This window comes from Crassostrea angulata, chromosome 7 (assembly GCF_025612915.1).
Source record: "Crassostrea angulata isolate pt1a10 chromosome 7, ASM2561291v2, whole genome shotgun sequence".
In the NCBI taxonomy this organism is placed as follows: Eukaryota; Metazoa; Mollusca; class Bivalvia; order Ostreida; family Ostreidae; genus Magallana; species Magallana angulata.
Genome location: NC_069117.1, coordinates 33,168,532 through 33,185,280, shown reverse-complemented (window position 1 = coordinate 33,185,280; position 16,749 = coordinate 33,168,532). Strand labels below are relative to the sequence as shown.

Below are 16,749 nucleotides of genomic sequence, written 5' to 3'. Positions count from 1 at the left end.
TAGGGCTTGAGAGTCACTTGACCCTTTAAATTCAAATGTACTTTAAAAAGAAATTAAGAACATTTAACTTTTTTATACCTAAGTTGGTTAAATAACTCAAGTTGATAACTTCTCATAGCTAATTGATTGTACCTTAATTTCTCTCTACAAAAAAAAAGGTTTAATATAGAGCACAGTTGTGGTCAGGTTTCTTTCCCTGGGATCTTGACGTCAGTGGACGAAATTGGTCATTCTGACCCAGACCAATTCCAAACTAGTATTACAGGTACATTACATTGAGGGTCAAGTCAATCCTGCTTAAAATTGGTTGGTGCAGATTTCTTGTTTTGTTTTTTTGTCTAAGGTTTTTCAATTAAACCGTATAAGGTAGTAATTGCACACAGAACTTTTTTTTAAAGAAAGTAATGTCTACTCTTACAACACCAATTGGAATGAGAAAAAAGATTCAAGCACTAGTTTGATATCAATGTATTTATTAAAGGTATCACAACACGTGTTTCAACGAACACGTGTTTACCTGGTGTTTGTTATGAAGACTACCAATTGTTATAAAGACTACCAATTTGATTGGTTATTATATTTATAGAAAACCTGTTAACAGGTATTCTTGTAAGGTGCGCACGATTTAGTAAAGAATTGAGATTTAAGTCATTCGAAGGCTCTCTCTCAGTGCGATCAGACGTTTCCCCACCCACCCGCCCTCACAAACAGTCATAAATGTTTGGTTTTTATTTCAATTATACATTTGTTTTGCATATATGTGTTGTTTTGTTTTTGTTAATAAAAAACAACACAAGAAAATTGATTTATGTGATTTGTAATATACATGTAATTATTAAACTGCACTTCTGAGAGCGCTTCTGCATCTATATACGTGTTGTTATTTATTTTATGATTTATTTATGTTCGTTTGAGTGTTAACCAATAAGAACATAAAAGTACCTTACCTTTTGCTCGGCAAACATATACCTTTCCTTTTGCAAGCACATGTTATTTTGCAATCCATAGACTCAAATTTACCAACAATTACAAAATCGTGTTCAGTCAGTTTGGGTTTGGGTGTATGTGTGTATAACATATTAAATGGGAGGTGGGGTTAAGGATGGGTGGGGAAGGTGATTATTAATCTCTATAACATTACAGTCTGCTAGCTCCACTGACCAGTTCTTGTTGAATGATTTCCTCCCTCCTAAAGGCCTTCCTTAGATCGTCTTTAGCTGCCTCCAGTTCCGATTTCAGATTGTCCATTTGCTCACTGGTAACTTGATCATTTTCACTGAATCGCCAGGAATCAAGCAAATCTAAAATGGGGAATTAATTAAAGGCTTTAGGTTGCATACTAAACACTTTTTTCTAGATACCAAGATGCATGTACAAACCAGTAATAATAAATCGAAATGTATATTAATCTGGAACACATATTAATAACTATAGATCATTTCAGAAATGAGGAGAAATAGAACAAAGTAAGATGTTCATACATAGAAAGGTACATCATTCTGAATATTTCCCAATATTTGACCAATGCATCTACTAAGGGGTCAAAGTGTATAATAAAAAAACCAAAAAACTTTGGGCTTACAAAGGACAAGCTGAGGGGTAAAGTTGTAGACAAAGATGGGAGGATACATAATTTAATGGTGGGGTTATTGGTCATCTAGTATAAAGTAATAAAAAAGGTGTCTAATTCCCCCAAAGTTTGTCTTTTCTCTTTCCACTGCTTTAAATTTGTTTAAATTGAAAAACTAGACAAGAATATACCGTTAAAGATACCATTATCATAATAAATAAATATGAAATAAATATCAAACCATTTTTGTCCTGCAGTTCATTTTTGAGTTTTTCTAGCTGATTCTGGAGGCTGACAACATCTACTGGTGTGTTTACACCTTGAAGATCACCAATTAGTCTCTCTTTATCTTGTCCACTAGCAACTAATGCCTATTGAAGAGAAATGAATTAAACAAATAACAAATAGACCAAACATGTCAGAACAGTCATTTAAAAATAAAAACACCAGTTTTTACATTCAATATCATCATAGGCAAATACAATTTTTTTTGTGATCAAATTATTAAAAAAAAGACCTGAAAAAAGTTAAAATATATAATGTTCATCAATAACCTGTATCATTTTATCCTTTTCTTTTATCGTCTCTCTTAAATCATCCAGGGTATCTTGATTTCTTTTTTCAGACCACCCACACCGGTTTTCCACAGCCTACAAAAACAAAAATAAATAAATGATTAAAAAAAAAACCATACACATATATTATAGAATATCCAAACCTTAAAAGCTTCCATAAATTTGTATCTGCCTTTCAAAACCATTCATCAGACATTTTTTATTTTGTACCGAGCTTTACAGAGTTATTGCTCTTTCTTGATTGAAATATACCTGGAGTTCTCTCTGAACCTTGGCAAGCTCTGCTTTAAGGTTGTGAATTTCCTTGTCCAGCTTGTTTATTTCATTGTCGTGTTTTTCTGCCTGTTTCAGCAAGTCTTCGTCTTTGTCGCGTAATTTCCTCAGCAAGCTATTCATTGTATCTGCATTCTCTGATCCCTGAAATTATTTTTAAAAAATATATATATTTTTGTTCAATCTGCTTTTCAGCATTTTTAATCAATGTACATGTACAGTAAACGTTTTTATAAAGGCAGAAAATAATTCCTCCAGTGTATCATCCTTTCTTGCACAAATCATGTCATAAAACTACACTGACCTTTGATTCCACATCTGGTACTGTTATTTCTTTCTTCAATCTTTCTATCTCATCTTTTTTCTTCTGCATCTCCTGCTTGTGTTCTGCCACTGCATCCTGCATAAAACCAAACAAACTTTTATAAGGTACTATTTGTATGTCAATTTGAAGCTGCAAGAGCCATCAATAAGAGGAAAACAGAAAAATTGAGAGAAAAAGAATTAAATGGTAACAGCTTAACAGGTTCAACAGCAATTCAAGGATGAAAAACATGATGGAGGTTATCTCCAGCTTATAAACAATTCATTATGTACCTCTAGAGACTGCTGAGCCGCCTTCAGTGCATTTGTCAGCTGTTTCAGTGTCTTGTCTTTTTCATCTCCCTCCTTCTCTAGACACTAAAAGAATTATTTTTAATGGTCAACAAAGATCAGATTTATCAAAGTTTAAAAGATCATAACAAAGTTTTGTCTATACCAAAAGACATTTTTTTGCACACGAGTAGCTTTAGTTCAGTTTGTTTTACATTTTTTTTTTCTTTTTATAGGAACAGGTGCTTCCTTTTTTGCTAATATTACCTCGATGGTCTGTTCTGCTGTCAGCAACATCTGATTGGCTCGATCCATCTCATGCTCTTTGTCACGAATTTCACGCTTCAACTGCCGAATTTCTGCATCCTTCTCATCAGCTAACTTCATTTTCTCATTCAGCGATTCCTAATGGTAATTTATAATATCTTTGTAATTTTATACAAAAAAGTACATAATCTCATAAATCATGTGGAGGGTACTTAGCTCTTGACCTCTGAATTAACATCACACATTCCTTTTGTAGGAATAAAAAGAATGAGATGTGCCAGCATGAAGGATTTAATAGGATTCAGAAGTTCAATGTTGGGAATATTACCAATAAACCATATGCTCTACACAGGCAATCAAGGTTATGCAAGAATGGGTTTATATGGGGTTAGTGTGTTCCTGACATCATACAAAAAAAATTTTTTTTAGACACTCTTTGTTCCTATCTTGATTTACATTCATTACGAAGTGAAGCATTACCTCTACAGCATTCTCCTTCTCCTGGAGCCTACTCTGCAACTCTCGGATCCATTTGTCTTTCACAGAGCCGTCCTCCTGTTAAAATGAGTTGAATATAACAACGCTCCTCAATTGAATCATATAGCAGTATATAAACTTTCAAAAATGTGAAACTGAGCTACTCTTTACAGCCTTTTTTACTAAAGTTTTTGTGACTACAGATACCCTAACTCAAGACCCTGAGGACTCTGCAGAGAGATGGAAACCAAACCCATGTGATGCATTGGCTCTCATCTTAATTTCAGAGGGTGTTAAAGTACCTCTAATTGAAAATCATTTTCTACTTCACTGCCAATAACCAAGACACTAGGACACACCACAAAGTAGAAAGGCCACTCTATAAAATGCTTCATAGCAATTCTTGGACCCACCACTTACCTGTGGGGTGGGTCTGAAGATCTCCATACACTGCTGCATCTGCCGCTCCTTGTCCTTCAGTCCCTCTGTCAGCTGCTGGATGATCTTGTCCTTGGTCTGTAGCTGAGCCTCAAAATCATCCACCTTAAACTGAGGGAGATTATGGAATCAATAAGCAGGACTTCTATAAAGTAGGTTTGTCTGTCCTTACATTTATAAGAATGTTTTAGGTATAGAAGTTTCTTATTAAATCTAATGAAACTTTCCTTGAACATTTCTCTCTGAATATAGAATGTAAATTCTTAAAATCTCTCTCTCTCTCTCTCTCTCTCTCTCTCTCTCTCTCTCTCTCTCTCTCTCTCTCTCTCTCTCTCTCTCTCTCTCTCTCTCTCTCACGTTCATATCAACCTGTAGGTGTTGAGATTTGTAGTCCTCTGAAGCAATCTCTTTTTCTTTCTTAAGCTGGCACTGAAGATCCTGCAAATACACAGAAGGGAAATGATCATATTTCCAATTGCAAAAATTTCTGTAAAATTAAACCGTTTCCCCACCAAAATCAGTTTTACCTAATTCACTATGAAGCCTTCATGAATACTTTGAATACTCATTAAATGGTGACATTATTATCAAAGCAATTGAACCCGAAAATAATTGATCTAAGCAAGACATCTACAGTAAAAGTCAAAAACAATAATAAAGCATTGCTATTTTATTTTCAACCTCAAGGTATTATGTATCTTATATGACAGGTACACATCTGTACACTACATCTTCCCACCTCACCCTACCCCCACCCCACCCTCAAAATTCTCATTTTATAAGTACAAAATGAATAGTCTTTAAAAGCAATAAAAAATCCCATCTAAAAAAATTCTAATTATACATTATAGTACATGAGCTTGTACTATTGTACAATATTTGTGTTGCAAAACCATAAAAAAAAAATTTAAAGTGCGCATGGTATGTTTAAAAAAAAAAGAAGCTCTTGTTAGTTCTGAATCACATCAATAAAAGTTTGCTTGTGTATAGAGTACATGTCTCCTTGCGCTATCTCATAGAAAGCATGTGATTAATAAGTTTTAAGCAAGATGAATAGTTGTGTAAACATCATATTACAGGGTACCCTGAACTCCTAGTCTGACTGAATGCCATACTAATCCCTCTAATGTACACAGCGCCCCTCCCACTTCAGCTCTGTACGGCCGTAAAGATCCCACAATTAAGACAGAAAGCCAGAATCTGCGAAGCCTAAAGTCTACAGCAATTTATTGGTTTTAAATCTCCAAACAAGCTGAAGTTACTTATAAATTGTTTACTGAAAAGAGATTATTTGGTTATTATAACACTACAGATGTTTTCTAAAATAACTTAAACACTCCAGATGGTACAATGGGCTAGTTTTCTAAAAACATTTCTTTAAACATAAAAGTTAACATTAGTTTGATAATGTTTACAAAGTAAACTATACCATATGTCATTTTCACATGATGATCTGTTATCTCACAAACCTATTATGTGCTGGTTTCTTTACCAAAAAAAAAAATAAATTGAAATCTCAAACTAGATGTATTCTCAGATTTTCAAATGAATGAAACACCAATACCACTTGCGTGTTTTGCATTCTTTTTTCTATTTACGGGAAGTACTTCAAAAATTCAACTACTAAATCTAATAAAACTGATTTTGAATTAAGAAAGTTTGTTACAATCTTGAAGTTTCACACTAAATATTAAAACTGAATTGCAAAATTACCCCCCTTCAACCTCCATAACATTTCAATCATCTAATAATCATTCATTCCAAAGTTGTTTGTTCTTATATAAAAACTATCCACAGTATTAAAGTTAAAATGCTATAAATGGTAAAAGTCAAACTGCAATAATGTAGCCCTTTCCAATTTTTTTTTTCTGATGTTTACCTCCCCCCCCCCAAAAAAAAGGGGAGGGGGCTACATTATTGCTGTAGCTAGTACAAGTCAAGCATAGCCCCAATGACCCAAAAGTAAATCAAATTTTAACCATGTAAATGATGGATCCTACCTGTACAGCATCCTCACTCTGCCGTAGAGCTGTCTCCGCCTTGTTTAGCAGCTCCTTGAACCCCTCCAGCTCGCCCTCCTTCTTACCCAGGTTTTTCAGCAAGTTCTGTGGAAAAACATCATCACAATAATCAGTCAATCTCTGAGAACTATCCCCACAATCGTCGGTCAGTTTCTCCAATGTAAGTCTCTCTTCAATTAACTCCATGCTCCACTTATCCTCTAAATCAGATTCCCTAAACAAGTTAATTGTCCAGTTTTGATTTCCATCAGACAATATTCCATTAAGTCCAGAAGTCCACTGTGGAAAAATGGGATTCGATGGCAGTTTCTCCTCAATCCCTGAATCTTCCAACAGTTCTGAACTCCACTTGGGTTCCAAGCTCTGGCTACCCGTTGCCTTTGTCACTCCACTTTGGTTTTCTTTGGAAATCTCTTGTAGTTTCCAAGTCCATTTTTGATCGGACTTCAATTCCAATTCCCACAAACTATCATCACTGGACTCCCAAGCAAAATCTTCTGAATTAAACTCCATCTTTGTCAACCTTCTGATCTGATCACCCTTAGAATTATTCACAACTGACAAAAGCAAAGACACAATAACTCTCTACTTCTTTCAAACTTTTAAGAGAGAAAAAATAATTCCATCAAACCAAATTTTCAAAACAGATAATTTTATCGTTTTGCGCTGCTTATGGCTTAGTAAGCATTCTCTCCATCAATTATTCCCCAACTATTGGATTATCTCCTAAGCCAGTGTGCAGCCCTAGCACCCTGAAGAAGAGACTCTGGCTCAACAGACAATAAAACACAAATAAAAATGTCAACTAAAAGACAACAAGTATGAAACTCCTCGGCTTTAAATAACAATTAACTGGAGATCAAGATTATGTAAATCTTGTGTTTTTTAATCTGACACTAGCTAATACACATGGGTACCCTGATAGACTGGATAAATCTATTCTCTTTAAAGAGATTATTCTCCTTTCAGGTATCATTCAGTTCTGCGATTTAAGGGGGGGGGGCAAGCAGCACTTGAAATCAACAAGGTGTTTACTGATTGGTCCAGTCCGAAATTTGTTCCCCGAAAGCTATCGCACCAATGCTAAGTTTTTCCTCTCTCTGAGAGAAATACGTTGTATCAATAAAGACGACTTAATTACACCTCTTGGGTCAACAAAGTTAATTTGGCTGAAAGGTCAATACACAAGTCCATAAGGAGATTAGACTTCTCTCCTATACCCCCTAATACATAGACATCTAAACACAACTAGCAACTTTAGAAAAGTACTATTGGGATTACAAAATCCTGTATGGCTTTTGTCATTCAAAATGTTGTAGAGAAAATTGAAAAGTTATCCCTCCCAATAAGGACTTGTTGTAACATATTTCTGAAAGGTAAATAATCAACAACCCTTTGAAAATATTCTCCTTCCCCTTGAGGAGATTAAAAGGATATATATAAGCAATGTTCCCAAAGTAAAATAAACATCAGTGGTATTTAATTCTTCCAAGTAATTATCAAAAGGTTTCAATTTTTAGCATATTTTACTTTAACAAATTCGGGTTTTTTCCCTTCTTTTCTTTGTAAAGCAAATCCATTTTTATAATTTCAGTGGGGGGAAAAAAAGTAAAAAACTTTTTAATAATATCTCATTTCTCATCATAAGCAAAGAAAAAAAACCCAGATAAAATAATGTACTTTTAAATTTTCAATAAGGATTAATTTATTATTTTTTTTATCTTAAAAAGGATGGGATATTTATATCAAACTTGGTCAACTTACACCTTGAAAAATTCAAAATAAGTATGGCAGCTAATTAATTTTCCAGCAAGTTATCCCACTGCGAAAAATTGACGCATTACATTAATTCATATTTTCATTGGAATTCAGAATTAGGCACTGGCGAGGGCAGCCCATAGCTAAGCAATCAGCTCCGAGGTTCAAAACAAATTAAAAAAAACATCCGTCAATAAATCACTGCAAATAAGCCTGCAAGTCAAGAATTAATCCCCCTAGCTCATGAAGCTCATATTCAATGGGTGCATTTATAAAAGGCGACCAAACGATACCCATCCATTAAAGGTGTTTACAATTAAAGAACCTGGTGTATTGCTTCGATCTAAACAAAGCCTCACAATTAAAATAAAACCCTCCCGATAGATATTGAAGACTCAACTGCACATCTTTGAAGACATCTTATTGAACCCCTACATGCCTCCGTTATCGACGGCTAAAATTTCCAAACTACTGCTTTATGGGGTTTTAATGTCCGTGTATTCCTACCCGAGCATCCTCCGTCCTATCGGCCTAATCTGAGTTATCTGACGTGTGCCAAGGGGGGCGCGTAAATGATCTGACAAACTGGACAATTAACCCCGCAGAAATTTACGCTGAATATTTAAAAAGCCTTTAAATATCATTTGATTAACATCAAATACTTGGTGGAGTTCTGTTTATCAGAGACGCAAATTGATATGCATACCAGTAATGCATACTACACATCCCTCCCAAGTTGAGCGAGAGATGATTCATGAAATGTTCTAGTATACATGAACATTGCAAAATCCTCATCATAACCACTTGAACAGTCAGTTTCTCTTTCTCTGGACATTTATATACATCTAATTTTTTTTTTACATTTCATGTCAGGTTTCTTGAGAGTCTCAATAAACATCACATTACGTGTGATTACTGTGACATTTTTTAAACTTTGTCCACATACATTTCCTTTTTTGCACATCCAAATTTGATAAACATACATGTCAATAAAGAGTTCATCTTTTAAGATAATTTTATATAAAATAATTTAAACTGTCAAATTCACCTTAAATACTTTATGTTGAAACATAGACATCTACTACATTTATAGAAATAATGCATACATTTTTAGTTGAAATCAATTATCAAGCGGTACTTTTATCAAATTTATTGTAATTATCATTTTAAGTGAATGATTTCCTTCATGCAGTTCCATATAGATATGCACATCAATTAAAACTAACTACAGTTGTTACAAGTTTCTGAATTGAAAATTCAAACACAACTTAACAGTTGTTAAATGGCTCTATAAATTAAAACACTTCTTATCTTTAACACATAAATCTTCAAAGTGTACTCTATCTGATATTCTGTGCAATTTTCTTAATTCTCGGTGTATATAAGTAATACATCATTAAAATATATGTGATAACTGATACATCATTAAAATGGCTACTACCTCCACTTGCAGTTCTCTTTCCTTCAGTTGAACTTTCATGCTGGACAAACTGTCTTCTAAAAACACAATGTCTTCATGCTGTTTGTCTACTTCCTAATTAGTAACAAAACACACAAGAAAACAATAAACACAATAAAAACAACATCAACAATCAACACAATTAAACAAATCAAACGTTAAGTCAAACCATGCAATTTTACTCATTTATTTAGAATCAACTAAATTCTATTGTGTCCATTCCTCAGGAAGAAATCATGTTGGAGGTGAAGGATGGGGGAGATTTATACAACTTTTATTTTCAACATTTTGAATTTATCATTGGGGGGGGGGGGGTGGTAATGCACACATGTTTATTCTCAATATATTTCAATATTTCAAATTAAATATTTAATTGTATATAATTGATAATAGAAACAAGAGTTCATTGTACTTTGTTTAGATTTACAAGGTCTGCACCTGAACATAGTGCAAAAAAGCACTTCATTTCAGATTCAATTAAAGACAAGAAAAAAGAGAGAAGAAAAAGATCAAAGCCTCTCTCTGTTTTTTCTAAATTAATACACAATAGCAGGTACTCTTTCAAAAGTCCATGAAAAAATAAAACACACAGTATACAAATTAAAAAATAAACCCCCCCCCCCCCCCCCCCCAGTAATCCTTGATAGAGTAATCAACAACGTTCAGTGTTTTCTTTCTATTGAGCGAAGGTTAAACTCTCAGGACAACAAAGACAACTTAATTGCATTTTACTCCCCAGGTGAAGTTGATTTTTACACAGAGGTCAGCATAAGACGGATTACGCCTATTCAACGTGTTTTTCTTTCTCATGTTATAACCATAATCTTCTGGACTAACAATTTCTAGCCGTATCACCCCTCTTAACACCTATACCTTTTCTTCTCCCCCCACTAAGTCCAATCATATTGTGATTTTTATTTTATGTTTGCTAACTGAAGAGGTGATAAAAGTCATTTACACACTTTGATAAGCAAAATGCACTGGAAAACATTTTCCATTCATTCTTTTAGCATTCTTATTTAATTAAGATGAAATGTAGGGGATATATTTTGTAGAAATGCTATTTCATATTTACATGTGAATGAAAATTGCTTTATCCTAAGATTATTTAAAAATCTGTCCAAAATGTGGGGACATGCTGGAAAACAATATTGCTTGCATTCTGGTCCATTCCATTTTTTATCTTCACTAACCATACTTTATTTCATTAATATGAAATTCTACATGTATTTCCATTTCAACTTATAAATGGAATTACATGCCAAATTTGTTTTACTCTTGATTGAGAAAAACTGCAAGAATTTCTCAAAACACAGCAGAACATTAAATGTAAATAAGCCAAACTTTCAGTCAGTTTAACCACTGCAATTCAATCACCATGCCACAGCAAGATAAATGGCTGCCGTACCTTCTGCTTCTTGACTGACATGGAGTGCAGGTCATCCTGGCACTGTCGTAGCTCCTCCTCCTTCCTCTCCAGTTTGTCTTTCAGGTCATCAACCTGTACAAAATAAACAATATATCTCTGGTGAAGAAACTTTCTTTTATATCCCTATGGTCATTGTTTTCCTATAGGTTTTATACTATTTAATAGCTCTGAAAACTTTTTTGATCCCTCAAATGCTGATCTTAATTTATTTTCTAAAAATATTCATATGTACATCACTGATTTATGACACATAGCATAATTCTCTTTCTCTGTCTGTCTGTCATTCCCCTCTCTCTCTCTCTCTCTCTCTCTCTCTCTCTCTCTCTCTCTCTCTTTCTCTCTCTCTCTCTGAGAAAAAATACTACAATTTCATCTTCACCAATGAGTGAAATACACATTTAAGGTAAGCATGTCATTACATTGAAATTCACACAGTGAAATATGCATAAGACTTGAGATTCTCAGTGCCCCAAAGAGTGCAAATGAATGAATGCAATAAAAGGGGTATAACTCTTAATCAACCAAAAGATAAATATTACTGTTACAGTAAACTTCCCATCAAATAAAACTGCAAGGTATGTGCTATCAACAAGTTTCCACTCAATAAACACAGTACCTGAATTTCCAAATATGTTAACTCAAAAATAAAACTCTGTAGAAAGTAAATAACAAATTAAATATTCAAATAAAATTTTTCTCAGTATTTACATGATTTTGTTGATGGTTTTGCTTACAGATCATACCCAATTATATGTATGTACAAGGAAATGCATAAGAACACAATGAATGTTCCATGAGTATTTTTCTGACTTTGTTAATGGTTTTGCATCATTCCAAAAATACACCTACATTAATGGTTGAACTATTTGACCTCTCACCTCCTTGTTTCTTTTTTTCAAGTCCTGATGCAGCCCTTTAACCGTCGAGTCCCATAGTGGCTGTAAGTCGTTCTGCTTTTGCAATTTGTTTTCTGACTCTTTAAGTTTTTTAAGTGCATCCTTGGAAAAAAAAAACAAAAAAACAAGGAAATTTAATTTTTATTTCATAACAAATTAAGAAGAGAAACTGAAATGATCATTTTAACCAAATGCACTATAGACTCTTACTTTCTTTTCTTCCTCATTGGCTTTCAGCAGATCTTCCAGTTTCTGTAATGAAAAATTTACCATAGATTTTTTTTTACTAATTTCAACAAAGCATATCAAATACATCTTTTCTACACGTATTTGTTCAAATCAAACAATAAAACCTTCGCATCTTTACTCACAATATAATAATACCTTTCAATTTCAAATAAATTTAAAATACATGTACTCGTAAAAGATGAATGTTCATGCACTGGTATTTCCAAACAAATCATCATTTAGTAACACTTACTCCGATCATTTCATTTTTCTTGTTAGCATCTTCCTTGAGATCTTCCACTTTGGATTTCAAGGTAGACAATTCAGATTTCTGATCATCCACCTCATCCTTTCGTGGAAAAAAAAATCAATCAATGCAGAATTCACATTACACATCAAAATTATCAGTAGAGTTTACAACTAACAAACTGGCATAAAGCGAATTCAGTTATGTTTAATTGGATGAAATTTAGCCAAAATAAAACAAAATTTGTGAAATACAGTTTTTTCACGCTGTTTTGCTAAAAGATATTCATCCACAAGAGTCCCAAAACCATAGTTAATCCAAGCAAATTGTGCCAGATTTAATCATGACAACTGGTCATGAAAGTTTATACAAGAGTAGTGCAAAATAAGAATTAAAAGGAGAGAATTATTCAGAAGATGGAAAGGTCTAGATTTTACAACATCTAGATTTAATCATGACAACTGGTCATGAAGGTTTATACAAGAGTAGTGCAAAATAAGAATTAAAAGGAGAGAATTATTCAGAGGATGGAAAGGTCTAGATTTTACAACATCTACAGGTAGGTGGCAACTATAGGCTAGCTACATAGTGTGATTCAGTTCATGTCAGAATACAAAGCATCTACAATATAAATCTCATACACCCAGTACTACAATCTGCCAATTTCTTCTGATACCAAAATAAAATCATGCAAGCATGTAACTGATGTATATGATTTAAGTTTAACAAAATTTACCAGTTTGTGTAATAGAATATGTGATATAAATTTTGTGAGGAAAAATGAAAAGTACTTTGAAAAGGCTTTACAACAATGTGAATATTATAAATAATTGTAACTAAAGAACAACTTTCTCAACTATTGCTATTGTGTTCCTTTTAAAAATTTCATACAGGAAATAGAGGACAAATGCCTGAAAAAAAATGATCATTTCACCGCCTTTCAAATTTCAATCAAACTTTTCCTATCATTTTGTTATAAAATTTTTAAAGTATCAAATTTTTCCCAAAGCAAACATACAATACATGTATAACCATCCCAAGCACTAAAAACTTCTGAAACATAACCAAAAGAAACAAATTCGAATCTAAAAAAAACCCAACAAAATCTGTAGGGCTGGGACGATACTGTACTGAGCCGATTCGGTACATATCACGATACATGAGATGCGATACGATACATATCACGATACATTGCAATTAAATGAAAACATGAATAAAAGTTTAAAATTTATTCAACCTGTCGATGTATTACCGCATGTCCAAAGTTATTTTGTTATATTCATAATGAGCGTTGCACAATTTACGAATTACTTTTGTCTCGTGTACACTAGTTTTTCATAAACAAGTACTCCAAAAGTTTTCCACACTCCATATTTAGCTTCCTAACAGTTTTGACAACTTTACGAGGTTTTCCGCCATCTTTGTACTTTCATATTAGGCACGCGGACTAAATATAGCCGATATATGAAGCTCGGATATTTTTGAAAAATAAAAACAGTTCGGTAAGGTATCGTTGTATTAATGGTAAATGTATCGATCCAAATATCGTCAAAATAAATACCGCGATGCACCGGTGCATCAGTGGATCGTCCCATCCCTAAAAATCTGAGGTGTTAGTAAAGAGTAGGTGGACTCTACGTCAGGTGTTAGTGAGTGCAGCAGGTAATTAGCCCCGTCTATAGATTTGAAGTAGCGGTAGGTAAAATTAGACCTGGAACTAAGACACACCTGTAGGTGGCGGGGGGCCAGGAAGGACTGACTCTCTACCTGTGTGGTGTCTTTGACAATATATGACAAATGCTGCATGCCAGAGAGACAGAAAGAAAACAAAAGAAATGGTCATGAGAAATTCTTTTTCAATCGAAACTCTTTGAGGGCTTGTCGCCTTATTGAAATCAAAATCATTAAATTCACTTGTTAAATATTCAAAATATGATATTTATATCTTTTCATTCATTTTTTCATAAACTTTAAAGTGCAAGTTCTACAGTATTTTGTAATTGTTGTTTTTTCACCTAGTTTTTGACAACACAACATTAAACAAAAATAATTGAACACCAAAGAAACGTTTCTGAATTTTCAAATTTCAATGAAAATGACACAAAAATTGGAGGAAAGTGTTTTCATGCACTCTATAACAGTTAAAACTGTCTATCTTCATTATGATGCATTTTTTTAGAAGAACATACACATCATTATCAGAAATACACAATGGAGAGTTTTGGAACGAACCTCCATATCGCGGTCTTTCCGGGAGAGTTCCTTTTCCAGGGATTCCACCCTCTCCTCTAGGTCTTCCTTCATCTTCAGGAGATGGTCCATCTCTCCCAGGTTTTGCTGATTCTCTGCTATCTGAGCTGTTAGTTCCCTACCCACCAAAAAAAAACACACATACTTAAAATTCCGGACTCACTGTACATTGCAAACCACTGTCATTTTATCTTTAAATTCTGACTAATTAGTGAAAGATAAAAGTAATGTGGTAATTTTTAAAGAGCTCACCTTTTTTGAGCATCCAAATCCTCTTTCAGTGACTGAAAAAGAGAATTAAAAAAGACAATTATAAAACAGAAATGAATACCCATTACAGATACCCAAATTTCATAATTGATAAAAAGACACATTTTTTCAAATTATAACATGTACTTCAACTACAATTCAGCAATTTGGAATGCACCTTTTCCCCTTTTTAGCTCCTTTTCATATATAACTGTACAAACCTCTAAATGGCTATTGATGACAAATAAAGTCAATCTAGAATAATCCAATCCCAAAAATATGCTTTGATTAGAAAAACCAACCTGAAGCTGGATTTCCTTGGATTGCTCCAGATGCCGGATTTCCATCACCAGCTGTTCATTCCTGTTCTCCAGATCGGTCAGCTGGTGAGTGGCCTCTTGTAGAGACTTCTGGGAAGCTTCTACCTCCTAGAAAATAGTTCATATTACAAAATAAAATCAATAAATGTATGAAACTTTCATGTTCATTGACTTTGATAACCTGATTTTTTTTCTTATTCTTATAATTATCAAAATTGAATCCATTGCAAAACTCCATAAAAATCATACACTATAATGATTCCAAAAAAGAAAATCTCCATCTCGTATTATAACATTAAATTCGGTTGCATGAAACTGGGGGAAAATAATCAATATTAAAACATTAACGCCCCATTAACCGGCCATTAAATGGTCCCCTACCTTCTTTTTACACTCCACCTCCTCCTCCAGTCTGGCCCTGGTGCTCGACATTTCCTGCTCTAGCTCCTCTCGGATTTCTTGCAGGTCTTCCTCTCGCTTGGCGGCCAGGGCTTCTATCGCTTCCCTGGGAAAGAACAAAAGAACCTGCCAGTTTACCTGAACATGATATACATGGTAGTTTTCTTTCCAATTTTCTAATGAACATATTATTCTATATCAAACTGGTACTTAAATCATACATGTTTTCACCATTTTGTTGACATGGCGAGTTTTGCCTTCAACATTTTTATTATTATCAGATGCATATACACTGTTTGGAGGTACTTACGATGCCTTTTTCAGTAACTCTTGTTTTTCTTTCAATTCTTTTTTCAAGGTCTCTACTTCCACTTTTAGTTCAATATTCTGAAAATAAAAACACACACATATGAAACGGAATACTACCTCTTTATACAATGATTTCTGTGAGATAATATTGTTGTCTACGATTAAAAAGATCTGAAAAATTCTTTAAATATTTCTGACAAATTGAAAAGGGAAGAAGATGAACTCCTTTTTCGGGATACAATTCAGGAAAGAGGATCCTAAAATAAGAAATTTACTAAAGAGGGCTTAAACAGAAAGTACAGGGTATAAATGACTCAATGATAACTTTAAATCCATTTGTCTTCCTCTCAAAATAAATAGCATAAATCAAATGAGAGCTGGTTTGAAAATTGCATGTTTTTAAAAGGTATGTAGTACAGTCAAGAATATTGAAATGCTTGAAATAAATGTTTAACAAATTCAAGTGTTTTTCCTCCACCATCTGTCTCGATTAAAAACATGTTTGAGGGGAATTTGGTGGTACATCTTACAATTTTAAACACATCATCTCCATCCCCTAATCTCTGCTGCATTCTCTCTTCCATGAAATAAATCCGTAACTTTAAATTAAAGTTCTCTTTCTTCAAGTCTGTAATTTGCTGTAATGAAAAAAGAAGACTGACATTAAACTAATTATCTAAAGGTTCTCTTTTCAATGGTCAGCCTTAATATTGTTTTTTGTTTTTGCTTCAATATATTTTTGTAAACTTTGATAGATATCTCAGTTGCATAAACAGCATTCATTAGAAAATTTACATACAATACACACAAAATTGACCCTCAATAAGCTTTCTATTCTTCAGTGATATACATATATTAATACATGTTAAACCAAGTACGATGAAATTACATCTCCCCAATTTTTAAGCTTTTATCACTCCTTTCTCTATATTTTTTTGCATAAATGTTTTCTTTATTGGAATATTAATGTTATAATTATGATAACAGAAA

The 16,749-nt window shown here is 33.5% G+C and overlaps 1 protein-coding gene across 12 annotated transcripts in view; it reads right to left on the bottom strand.

The window, feature by feature from the left end:
• The window catches only part of LOC128157536 (myomegalin-like), a 41,745-nt gene that overhangs the window by 19,455 nt on the left and 5,541 nt on the right, over positions 1–16,749 (bottom strand). For 7 of the 12 annotated variants that reach the window (XM_052820126.1, XM_052820125.1, XM_052820129.1 and 4 more), the window contains exons 4-27: positions 16,290–16,397; positions 15,761–15,837; positions 15,433–15,556; positions 15,034–15,159; positions 14,735–14,766; positions 14,465–14,600; positions 13,961–14,032; positions 12,239–12,334; positions 11,968–12,009; positions 11,740–11,859; positions 11,478–11,513; positions 10,841–10,933; positions 9,415–9,507; positions 6,195–6,299; positions 4,564–4,632; positions 4,177–4,305; positions 3,760–3,834; positions 3,280–3,417; positions 3,016–3,099; positions 2,723–2,818; positions 2,398–2,562; positions 2,125–2,220; positions 1,812–1,941; positions 1,162–1,301 (exon numbers count right to left, since the gene is read on the bottom strand). In XM_052820126.1, coding sequence (XP_052676086.1) covers positions 1,162–1,301; positions 1,812–1,941; positions 2,125–2,220; positions 2,398–2,562; positions 2,723–2,818; positions 3,016–3,099; positions 3,280–3,417; positions 3,760–3,834; positions 4,177–4,305; positions 4,564–4,632; positions 6,195–6,299; positions 9,415–9,507; positions 10,841–10,933; positions 11,478–11,513; positions 11,740–11,859; positions 11,968–12,009; positions 12,239–12,334; positions 13,961–14,032; positions 14,465–14,600; positions 14,735–14,766; positions 15,034–15,159; positions 15,433–15,556; positions 15,761–15,837; positions 16,290–16,397 — 2,382 coding nt within the window. The remainder of the gene's footprint in view (positions 1–1,161; positions 1,302–1,811; positions 1,942–2,124; positions 2,221–2,397; positions 2,563–2,722; positions 2,819–3,015; positions 3,100–3,279; positions 3,418–3,759; positions 3,835–4,176; positions 4,306–4,563; positions 4,633–6,194; positions 6,300–9,414; positions 9,508–10,840; positions 10,934–11,477; positions 11,514–11,739; positions 11,860–11,967; positions 12,010–12,238; positions 12,335–13,960; positions 14,033–14,464; positions 14,601–14,734; positions 14,767–15,033; positions 15,160–15,432; positions 15,557–15,760; positions 15,838–16,289; positions 16,398–16,749) is intronic. The other 5 variants (XM_052820132.1, XM_052820130.1, XM_052820131.1 and 2 more) reach the window with 5 other exon arrangements.